The sequence below is a fragment of the Arachis hypogaea genome, chromosome 16, assembly GCF_003086295.3.
Source record: "Arachis hypogaea cultivar Tifrunner chromosome 16, arahy.Tifrunner.gnm2.J5K5, whole genome shotgun sequence".
Classification (NCBI taxonomy): Eukaryota; Viridiplantae; Streptophyta; class Magnoliopsida; order Fabales; family Fabaceae; genus Arachis; species Arachis hypogaea.
Window position 1 is genome coordinate 100,760,735 of NC_092051.1, and position 12,270 is coordinate 100,773,004.

The 12,270-nt window shown below is 40.5% G+C and overlaps 1 protein-coding gene and 2 non-coding genes across 3 annotated transcripts; 1 reads left to right on the forward strand and 2 right to left on the reverse strand.

The window, feature by feature from the left end:
* Positions 1-252: 252 nt before the first annotated feature.
* Positions 253-360, reverse strand: LOC112761263 (small nucleolar RNA R71). Its single transcript, XR_003181665.1, has one exon. It is a non-coding gene; the product is annotated as a small nucleolar RNA R71 (small nucleolar RNA).
* Positions 361-4,141: 3,781 nt separating this feature from the next.
* LOC112757283 (uncharacterized) lies at positions 4,142-4,603 on the reverse strand. Its single transcript, XM_025805878.1, has one exon. It carries the CDS (start codon positions 4,601-4,603, stop codon positions 4,142-4,144), a length of 462 nt encoding a protein of 153 aa, XP_025661663.1.
* A 4,266-nt stretch (positions 4,604-8,869) lies between these two features.
* Positions 8,870-8,972, forward strand: LOC112760216 (small nucleolar RNA R71). The gene has a single exon (XR_003180667.1). It is a non-coding gene; the product is annotated as a small nucleolar RNA R71 (small nucleolar RNA).
* The last annotated feature ends 3,298 nt before the right edge of the window (positions 8,973-12,270 follow it).

Consider the following 12,270-nt stretch of genomic DNA (forward strand, 5'->3'; position numbering starts at 1 on the left):
AATTTAATACCCAAGTTTCATGGCTTGCCTGCTCAAGAGCCTATCAAGCACCTGAGAGATTTCCAAGCAGCCTGTTCTACTGTCAGGCGTGATGGTGCAGATGAAACTTCAATTTTGCTGAAAGCTTTCCCATTTTCTCTTGAGGGGAAGGCAAGAGAGTGGTACTACACTCGACCAGCAGCAACTGTATCCAACTGGGATACACTGAGAAGAGAATTCTTGGAAAAATTCTTTCCAGCTGAAGTTACTGATAAACTGAGGAAAGACATTTCGATGATTGTTCAGGATGAATCTGAGACTCTCTATGAATACTGGGAGCGCTTCAATAATCTTCTGGAAGCATGCCCCCACCATATGATTGACAAGATAGTGTTACTCGGTTACGTCACACAGGGCATGAGGCCCCAAGATAAGACCACATTGGAAAGTGCTAGCAATGGGTCTATGAAAAAGTACAAGACCACTGATGAGGCATGGCAATTGATCAGTGACTTAGCTGAATCTACTCGGAATCACAGGCAGAAACAAGGCCGTTCAAAAGCCGTTGCAGAAGTATCCTCTAGCAGAGAGACTGCTGCTTTAACTCAGAGTATCTGTGAAATGACCAACTTGCTGAAGCAGATGCAATTGAATCAACAACAAGTTCAGCAAGCTCAACCTTCTCCACCACAACAAAACCAACAGTTAGTCCCACAGAGAGTTTGCGGAATCTGTTCTGATTATAGCCACTATACTGATGAATGTCCGCAGCTTCAGCAGGAAGACAACACCGTGGCAGCCACTCATAACTTCTATGACCGCCCCAACCAAGGGTACAATCAAGGTGGCAATTACAACCATGGATGAAGGACAATTCTAACCAGAATTAGAGGGACAACAACAACAACAGAGGAGGCAGAGACAATCAGGAAAATCAGAGGTGGAATAATAACAACAACAGGCAGCAGAACCAGAATTAGCCTTACAGAGCACCTCACCTGAGACAATCCCAAGGACCACAGAATACCCAACAGCAGACCTCTCAAATTACTTATCCTTCCTCATCTTCTAATGATGATTTACTACAATCCATTGATCGGAGACAACAGACCATGGAAAATAACATTAATGCCACTCTAAATGGTCTGAACACTACTTTGCAAGCTCTTGTCTCACAGATTGGATCAATGAATAACTCCAATAACCAACCTATGAGGTCCAGTAGAATCTCCTCTCAACCATTACCCAATCCAAAGGGTGGCATTAATGCCATCACCCTCAGGTCCAGAACCACACTGCAGGAGAGGAATCACGAGGAGCCAAGCCCACCAGAACACGCCTCAGCTGAAGAGGTAGTGGAAATAGAAGATGTTGAAGAGGAAGAGGACATACAGGACATAGCTGAAAAATAAGAAGTTTAACCACAGGAGGAAGCACCACAGGGCGCAGATACTGCAGAAGACACCACTCCCATTCCATTTCCACAACGTTTGAGGGCCAACGTTAACTCAAATGCCATTTTAAAATAAACCAGCAAAACCAGAAAGCTTGCTATCATTGGCATTCGACTCAATGTTGGAAGGCCAACGTCAGCTAACCCGCGCGTACGGGTACCGTGCGCTTCCGCGCAAAAGGGCCAAAAAGCTCATCCACGTGTACGCGTACAGTGCGCGTGCGTGTGGATGCAAGATTTTCATTTTTGTAGTTTAAAACAAGGAAGGGGACGTTAGCCTCAGCGTTGGACCTCCAACGTTCCCTCCAACGTTGGCGTTTTCACGCGTATGCGTACTGTGCGCTTAGGCGTCCATTGCTATTTTTTTCATCCACGCGTACGCGTCACTGACGCGTACGCGTCGACTCAAAAAATTCCTAATTTGAATTCTGGGCTAAGCATCGTTGATGTTGGAGGCTAGCGTTTGATGCAACATTGGACCTCCAACGTTCAATCTTGGCACGTACGCGTACCGTGCGCTTCCGCGCAAACAGGTCAAAAATGCTTATTTACGTGTACGCGTGATGCATGCTTCCGCGCGGATATCAAAAGTTGCATTTTTACGCATATGCGTCATAGGCACGTATGCGCCACTCAAAATTCTTTCAGCCCCAGGATTGATCATTTTCTCACAATATTAGGGTTAACGTTGGACCCCCAATGCCACCTCCAACGTGAGCATCGGCCATGTTTACAGACAAGTGCTTTGTTTCTCTTCCAACGTTTGAGGCAACGTTGGTGGTGCAACTTGGCCACCAACGTTGCTTCCTCTTCATCCTTTCTATGTTCTTTCTTCAACCTTCCTCCATGCCTTCCTTCACCTATTATTAACCAATGAATGCATCAAAGATTTGCTAAAATCATGAGAATTCTTATCATTCTTAGCATACAAGTAATCATAGCATAAATCATCATAAAATTGCATCAAATTACTCATGGTTGAATGAATATAGGCATACATGAATTTCTACCCAAATGGCTTACTTATAACTCAAGAAAGTGCATAAAACCTATTAAAAACAAAGAAAAAGGCTAGTGAAACTAGCCTAAGATACCCTGGCATCACAACACCAAACTTAAATCTTGCTTGTCCCTAAGCAGGTACTGAATTATTAGGAAGAAAGAATGAAACAAAAGGGAGTATTCATATCAGCAAAGCATTATTGGTAGCTCGTGGGGTTTTATGCAGACAATGCAGTAGCTAACTTCTTATTGATCTTTATGCATAGGATGCCTCCTTCTAGCATCAGTTAACACACTGCCATGACCTCTTATTATTTACTTATCCTTGGTAATTACTTTTCTTTATTTTCTATTCCGGTAAACCTTAGCTCAGTGTCATGTGTATAGCAGTTTCTCAGCTTATTTGCACTCAACACATCTACAGACACTTAGCTCACAATTTTTCTTAGAACATTGATGCCCAGCACCTCTTTGGGTTACTAAATGTCTTGTAACTAGGTTGCTCTTGATAATGGATTTTCAGTTGATAATCTCAAGTTAGTTAACCCAAGTTACCAAGTGTTAAAACACTCCATAGAACCTAATCATCCAAGCAGATCCTAGTACAGAGACACCACAGGCATATGTCCTAAGGTCAAAGCTATTGGTGTCTAGCTTTATTCTTTTCTTTCTTTTGTTTTTGTTGCCACTTTTGGCTTTTCTTTTTCTTTTTTTTGTTTGTTTCTCTTTCAACGAAGGACTTTTATTTACTAAGATTCATAAACAGCATGCTAATTTTTACTTAGAAAGAGAACAATCTATCCTTTATTCATTATAAGTGAGCTACTACATAATCAAACATATATACCACCACTTACTGTTATTTTACTACTTGCTAAAAAGGAACTATTCCACTATTCCACTTCTTGTTCAAATATTTATTTTATTGAAATTGAAAAGACTTAGGGGACAAGACAAGCATTTAACAAGTGAAAGTGAAAATACACACATTTAGGCTAGCATACTTATTGCAAGATTAAACACACAGGATGCAAAACAACTTAAACTAAAAGCTACCATCAAGATGAGCACATTCAGACTTCCAATTTAAAGCATTTCAAAGTTGATGGAATTAAGTAACAATACAACCTCTTGGTGGCTTCTTCTTCTTGCTCTCAGCTGATGGTGTGTAGTCCTTCCAAGAGATTGATTGAATTCCTGTAAAGTTAATAGAAGTTGCTTGTTCCCCAAGCACTTGAGAGAATGTTAGCATACATGTATGCTTGTGATTTTCTGAATTTAAGTTGGTGTGTGAACACCAAACTTAATTCCTTGCCTAATGCAACAGATTGAGTACATGCAGAAAACATCAAGCACTTTTTATTTAAGAAAGTAAATATGAACCATAAAACAACTATGAGCTAGATAACAGACTAAAAACTAGAAAACAAACAACTCTTAAGTGATTTCTCTGATTGTTTGGAGCTGATAACTATTTATGCTGATGGTGAAATGTGTTCTTAATGACTTTCATGGTGGAACACTAAACTTAGAATTACACATTCACTCTTAAATTTCTTTGGTGTTCAACACCAAACTTAGCTCCTAGCAATGCAGAGAACTCTCTTTACTCTCTTATTGACAAGCTTATGAAAAGAGAACTACATTTGGTTGGGTTGCCTCCCAACAAGCGCTCTTTTAATGTCACTAGCTTGTTGATCAACCCTTTCAGTCTAGTCTGTATTTTGTCTTAGGCCTTTCCTTCATATCACCTAAATAGTGCTTGAGTCTTTGTCCATTAACAATGAAGGTCTCCTGTAACTTTTCTTCCATAATTTTTATATGTCCATCAGGAGAAACCTTGGTGACAAGAAAAGGGCCTGACCACCTTGATCTCAATTTCCCAGGGAAAAGTTTCAGGCGGGAGTTGTAGAGTAACACTTTCTGTCCTTCCTCAAAGCTTCTTGGTGCAATCTTGAGGTCATGTTTTTCCTTTGCCTTTTCCTTGTACACCTTGGTATTTTCATAGGCTTGGAATCTGAATTCTTCTAATTCTTGCAGTTGCAGGAGCCTCCTTTCACCAGCAGTTTTGCCATCAAAATTCAACAACTTGAGAGTCCAGAAAGCCTTGTGTTCAAGCTCTAATGGCAGGTGACAAGCTTTATCATACACCAATTGATACGGGGACATGCCAATTGGTGTTTTAAAGGCTGTTCTGTATGTCCAAAGAGCATCATCAAGCTTCTTTGACCAATCTTTTCTTGAAGCTCCCACTGTCTTTTCCAGGATCCTTTTTAGCTCTCTGTTGGATACCTCTTTCTGGCTACTTGTTTGGGGATGATAGGGTGTGGCAATCTTGTGCTTCACTCCATATCTCAGGAGGAGGGTCTCTATTGGTCTATTGCAAAAATGGTTTCCTCCATCACTGATGAGTGCTCTGGGAACTCCAAACCTGCTGAAGATATTCTTTCTGAAGAAGTTCAGAACCACCTTGTTGTCATTTATAGGGGTTGCAATGGCCTCCACCCATTTTGATACATAATCCACTACCACCAAAATATAATTGTTTGAGTATGAGGTTGGGAATGGTCCCATGAAATTAATCCCTCATACATCAAACAGCTCAAGTTCCAGGATGAATTGTTGTGGCATCTCATTTTTCTTGGGCAAATTTCCAGCCTGTTCACATTCGTTGCAGTTCTTCACTAGCTCTCTTGCATATTTGAAGATGGTGGGCCAAAAGAACCCATACTGCAAGACTTTTGCTGCGATTCTCTCTCCTCCAAAATGGCCACCATAGCAGGACCCATGACAATTCCATAAAACTCCCCTTCCTTCCTCCTCTGAAACACACCTTCTTAGCAATCCATCCGAGCATTTCTTGAATAAGTATGGCTCATCCCAAATGAAGTACTTTGCATCATTGATGAGTTTTCTCTTTTGATGCTTGTTGATCATTGAAGGAAACTCCCCAGTTGCCTTAAAATTAGCAATATCTGCGAACCAGGGTGCCTTATGAACCAGCATTAATTGCTCATCAGGGAATAATTCATTGACACTTGTTTTGTGGGTGCTACCTTCTTCACAAGGGATTCGGGACAAATGATCAGCTACTTTGTTCTCCACTCCCTTCTTGTCTTTAATCTCAATGTTAAATTCCTGCAATAGAAAAATCCACCTTATCAGTCTTGGTTTTGACTCTTGTTTTGCAAGTAGATATTTTAGTGCTGCATGATCAGTGAAAACAATAACTTTAGATCCGATGAGATATGATCTAAACTTATCAAATATAAACACTATTGCCAATAGTTCCTTCTCAGTAGTGGTGTAATTCCTTTGAGTTTCATTCAAAACCTTGCTGGCATAATATATAACATGCACTAAATTTCCTTTCCTCTGTCCAAGCATTGCCCCAACAGCAAAGTCTGATGCATCACACATCAGTTCAAAAGGTAGATTTCAATCGGGTGGGGCAATGATAAGTGCTGAGGAAAGCTCTCTTTTCAGTGTTTCAAATGCTAGTGTGCATTTTTGATCAAATACAAAAGGTGTATCAGAGACCAATAGGTTGCTTAAAGGCTTTGCAATTTTGGAAAAATCTCTGATAAACCTTCTGTAAAAACCAGCATGGCCTAAAAAACTCCTAATTACCTTGACATTACTAAGTGGAGGTAATTTCTCAATTAATTCTACCTTAACTTTGTCTACTTCTATTCCCTTTTCTGAAATTTTAGGGCCAAGGACAATCCCTTCTGTTACCATAAAATGGCATTTTTCCCAGTTTAGAACTAGGTTTGTCTCTTGGCACCTTTTTAATACTAAGGCAAGATGATTAAGACAATTGGGAAAGGAATCTCCAAAGACTGAAAAATCATCCATGAAGACTTCAATGAATTTTTCAATCATGTCTGAAAAAAATAGATAACATGCATCTTTGGAAAGTTGCAGGAGTATTGCACAATCCAAAAGGCATGCACCTGTAAGTAAAAACTCAATATGGACAGGTGAATGATGTCTTTTTTTGATCTCTTGGATCAACCACTATTTGATTATAACCAGAATATCCATAAAAAAAACAATAATATGCATGTCCTGCCAATCTCTCCAACATCTGGTCCATAAAAGGGAGTGGAAAATGATCTTTTCTGGTTGTCTCATTGAGTTTCCTATAGTCTATGCACATTCTCCAGCCTGTTACTGTTCTTGTGGGAATGAGTTCGTTCTTCTCATTGGGTACAACAGTGATCCCTCCCTTCTTTGGAACCACATGGACCGGACTTACCCATGGGCTGTCGGAAATAGGATAAATAACTCCTGCCTGCCATAGCTTCATCATCTCTTTTTGGACTACTTCTTTCATAACAGGATTCAATCTCCTTTCGGCTTGGATGGAGGGTTTGGAATCATCTTCCAACAAGATCTTATGCATGCATATGGATGAGCTTATCCCTTTTAAATCAGCAAGAGTCCATCCAATGGCATCTTGGTGCTTTTACAGCACCTCGATTAATTCCTCTTCCTGTTCTTGACTAAGGGCAGAATTGATGATCACTGGGTAACTTCCATTACTTCCCAAGTACGCATACTTAAGAGTAGGGGCAGTGCTTTCAGCTCCAGTTTGGGTGCTTCTTTCTCTTTTTTCCTCTCCTCCAATGTGCTCAGAAAAGGCATTTCAGCTGAGTTGACATCAACAACCTCATCATTTAACATGGAGTCATCATCTGTCAATTCTCCAAGTGCTTCTTCAAAGGTTTCTTGCATCACAATTTCCACTGCATCTAGCCTCATACACTCTCCCAGTGACTCTAGTGGATAGCTCATGGCTTTGAATACATTGAACACCATCCTCTCCTCATGTAGCCTAAGGGTGAGTTCACCCTTTTGGACATCAATGATGGCTCCAGCAGTAGCTAAAAATAGCCTCCCAAGATTATTGAGGCTTTAGCTTCTTCCTCCATACCCAGCACCACAAAGTCAGCAAGAAAGATGAATTCTCCTACTTTCATGAGTAGGTCTTCTACTATGCCATGAGGGAATTTAAATAACTGATCTACCAGCTAGAGAGCCATCCTTGTTGGTTTGGCTTCCTCAATCTTCATCCTTTTCATCATAGTTAAGGACATCAAGTTTATACTAGCTCCCAAGTCACACAAGGCCTTTTCAACTATTATTTCCCCTATAATGCAGGGAATTTGGAAGCTTCCTGTGTCCTTCAATTTTTGAGGTAGCTTGTGTTGGATGATAGCACTACATTCTTCTATTAGTATCACCGTTTCATCATTCTTCCAACTTCTCTTCTTGGTCATCAATTTCTTCAGAAACTTAGCATAGAGTGGCATTTTCTCTAATGCTTCAGCAAAGAAAATATTGATTTGAAGTTTCTTGAAGATCTCCAAGAATTTGGAGAATGGGCTGTCCTTTGCATTCCTCATTAGGCGTTGAGGGTAAGGAGCCTTTGGGGCATATGGCTTGAGAACTTCCTTCCCTTCTGATGAACTCGGAGTAGGTGTTTGTGCTTCATCCTTGTCAACTGAACTATCCTCCTCTTTCTCCTCTTTAGTCTCCCTTGACTTCTCTTCCAATTCTCTTCCACTTCTGAGGGTAATAGCTTTGCATTCCTCTTTTGAAGTTGTCTTGGTAGCACTGCTGGAACTATAGCTAGGGGCTTGTTTGGACAAATACCCAATTTGTGCTTCAAGCTTCTGCGTGGCCGCATCTTCATTTTGTCGATTGGAGATTGCTTCCTCCTTGAATTTCCTTATGTCTTCAAACTCTTTGCAAAAGTTTGTAAGCATAGCTTCCATCCTGGCCATTCTGTCATCATCATGTGGTGCTGATTGGTTGGAATTGGGGTGTTGAGAGTGATTATTGTGGCTTTGATATGGTGGATATGAATAATTATTTTGTGTGGTCTAGTATATTTTTTGGTTGGAGTTTTGGTGAGTGAAGTGGTTGTACTGGGTTGGATTATGAGGTCTGTGATCTTGGCCTTGGTTTTGTTGGTTCCCCCACCCAAAGTTTGGGTGGTTTCTCCAACCAGAGTTATAGGTTTTAGAGTAAGGATCATTAGCTTGCCTAGATGAGTTTCCAAGGTAATTAGCTTCCTCCCAGTTAGCTCCTTCTTCTGTCTCCAATTCTTCTTGAGGTGATGATTGAGTGTGGATAGCTGCAGCCTGATTCTTCTCCATTTGCTTGGTCAATTCGGCAAGTTGCTTGGTGATCATCTTGTTTTGTGCCAGAATTGCATCCATATGGTTCAATTCCAAGACTCCCCTGTTGTTGCTTCTATCTGAGGCATAAAAATACTCATTGTCAGCCACTGTCTCTATAACATCAATGGCCTCTTCAATGGTCTTCTTCTTGTTTAGGGAACCTCCAGATGAGTGATCTACAGCTTTCCTTGATTCATAATTCAGCCCTTCATAGAAGATATGAATTTTCACCCACTCATTAAACATGTCAGGGGACATTTCTTTGTCAAATCCTTGAATCTCTCCTAGACTTCATAAAGAGTTTCACCATCTTGCTGTCTGAATGTTTGCACTTCAATTCTCAGCCTATTCACTCTTTGTGGCGGGTAGAACCTTGTCAAGAATCTGCTCATTACATCTTCCCAGGTTGTCAAGCTTTCCTTCGAGAATGACTCCAGACATTTTGATGCCTTGTCCCTCAAAGAAAATGGAAACAGTAGCAATCTATAGGTGTCAGGATGCACACCATTAGATTTAACCATGTCACATATCCTTTGGAATTTAGTGAGATGCTCATTAGGATCCTCTTGGGCACTTCCTCCAAAAGAACAGTTATTTTGGACAAGAGTTATGAGCTGAGGCTTCAATTCGAAGTTGTTAGCATGGATAGTTGGCCTCTGAATACTGCTACCACAATTTCCTGGATTTGGATTGATGTATGATCCCAGGACTCTTCTCTCTTGTCCAGCTGGGTTAGGTCCACCTCTTTTGGCATGGTTATTCATCTCTTCTTCATGATGGTTTTCCATATCCTCCTCCATAGTTATATCAAAGTATTTCTCCTCTTCTTCAGCACCAACAACCCTCTTTCCTCTTACTTCCCTTCTTAATCTCAGGAAGGTTCTCTCCGGTTCACTATCAAAGGAAGTTGAATTTTCTTTTCTCCTATCTGTCATACAATGAACAAGTACAAGAAATAGCAAATGTAGAGTCTACTAAAACAGAGTATAGTTAGCTTGGTTAGAGCAATTTATCAAATAGTTAGTAGGTTAGCTTGCTGGAAAGTAAAGAAGTAAGGTAAAATTAAAGAGAAATAACTAATAGAAAATTGCAGAGAATAAAATGAGTGACTGAAATTAAATTGCAATTAATCAAAAGAAAAGAAAAGTGCTCAATCTAGTTATCCTTCAATTTAGTAATTGTCAATACAAAACCAATCCCCGGAAACAGCGCCATAAACTTGATACGCGGGAATTTGTCTCTCAACAAATTTCCTTCCGGCAAGTGCATCAGATTGTCGTCAAGTAAAAAATCATAAAAGAGTGAGGTCGAATCCCACAGGGATTGGTAGATCGATCAATTATAATTGGAGAATTTTACTAGTTGAGCTAAATCAGAATTGAATTGGGAATCGCAGAAAGTAAAATTGACGGGAAACTTAAATTGCAAGAAATTAAATAAGTTGGAAATTAAATTGCAGGGAATTAAAGTGCAGAAGCTTAAATGACAAGAAATTAAATGGGAAGGGATAATTAGCATGAAATTAAAGAGCAGAAAGTAAATAGAATTGGTAGATCAGAGAATGGGGAGTTTATTGGGTTTTAGGAGATATTGAATTCTTCGGATCAAATTATTTTCACCTCTTTCTCAATCAATGCATTCATTGACATTGCTTAGAAATCTTAGATGATTGGATCCCAATGTCTTGGCTCACAATCTCTCTAAGCATGAACAATTGCCCAATGTCTTGATTTAATTGCTCATGGGAAGAGTTGAAATTCGGTCACTGACCATACCACACAAATTAATAGATCAAAGTGTTGGTAAGATTACATGTCACTATATCCATCCAAACCCCAATCTAATCCAATGTGAGAAAGTAATTCTAGCATAAATTCTTCATTCCTCTCTCAAGGCTCTGAAGAATTCCAATTATGGATAGCTTCTCTCTCAAGACAACTATCCAATTGAATTAAGACCGAAAGCTTTCTAACAAAAATCAAGAGAAAAGAAAGAAGAAGAAGATGAAAACTACTATTGATCCATTGAATTATAATAGAGCTCCCTAACCCAATGAAAGGAGTTTAGTTGTTCATAGCTCTCAAAATAGAAATTGGAATTGTAGAATACATTCTGAAATTCAAAGTGCAGTAAGTGAAAACTCAAAATGGCAAAAGGTGTAAAAGTCCCCATTCTAACTTAAACTCTAAGCTATTTATACACTTTCTTCCATTGATCTTCAAGCCTTGAATTGGGCTTTTGGCCTTGATAGAATTGGGTTGAAGATGGCTCCAATTGGTTGCCCTTGGTGTTGAGAAAAAATCTGTGTGGCATTTTGAATTCTGATGCTTCACGTTTGAGTCAACATTTGAGGTCCAACGTTGACTCAAACGCCATTTTAAAATAAACCAGCAAAACCAGAAAGCTTGCTGTCATTGGCGTTGGACTCAACGTTAGAGGGCCAACGTCAGCTAACCCACACGTACGCGTATCGTGCGCTTCCGCGCAAAAGGGCCAAAAAGCTCATCCACGCGTACGCGTACAGTGCGCGTGCGTGTGGATGCAAGATTTTCATTTTTGTAGTTAAAAACAAGGAAGGGGACGTTGGGCTCAAAGTTGGACCTCCAACGTTGGCGTTTTCACGCGTACGCGTACTGTGCGCTTAGGCGTCCATTGCTATTTTTTTCATCCACGCGTACCCGTCACTGACGCGTACGCGTCGATTCAAAAATTCCCAATCTGAATTATGGGCTGAGCATCGCGGACATTGGAGGCTAGCATTTGATGCAACGTTGGACCTCCAACGTTCGGTCTTGGCGCGTACGCGTACCGTGTGCTTCCGCGCAAACAGGTCAAAAATGCTTATTTACGCGTACGCGTGATGCACGCTTCCGCGCGGATATCAAAAATTGCATTTTTACGCGTACGCGTCATAGGCGCGTATGCGCCACTCAAAATTCTTTCAGCCCCATGATTGATCATTTTCTCATAATGTTGGGGTTAACGTTGGACCCCCAACGTCACCTCCAACGTGAGCATTAGCCATGTTTACAGAGAAGTGCTCTGTTTCTCTTCCAACGTTTGAGGCAACGTTGGTGGTCCAACTTGGCCACCAACATTGCTTCCTCTTCATCCTTTCTGTGCTCCTTCTTCAACCTTCCTCTATGCCTTCCTTCACCTATTATTAACCAATGAATGCATCAAAGATTTGCTAAAATTATGAGAATTCTTATCATTCTTAGCATACAAGTAATCATAGCATAAATCATCATGAAATTGCATCAAATTACTCATGGTTGAATGAATATAGGCATACATGAATTTCTACCCAAATGGCTTACTTATATCTCAAGAAAGTGCATAAAACCTATTAAAAACAAAGAAAAAGGCTAGTGAAACTAGCCTAAGATGCCCTGGCATCAGGGGGGCTTATCGGGAGCCCAGTAATAGCGGCCACATTAAGAAGCGAGAGGCCGACCATTCCACATGAAAAGTGGAAATTATTGGTGGTCCTGTTCTAGAAATGGACCACAGCCCCCAATCATCCAAGGGTGTGTTGAGGGTTCAAAATGGGAAAGTTGAAGGAGGTCTTGAATGCCGAGAGCCCTCCAAGCAGCATCCTTTTTCGGACTCGAGACGTTTGTGCCAGGCTTTGAAATCAGCCCC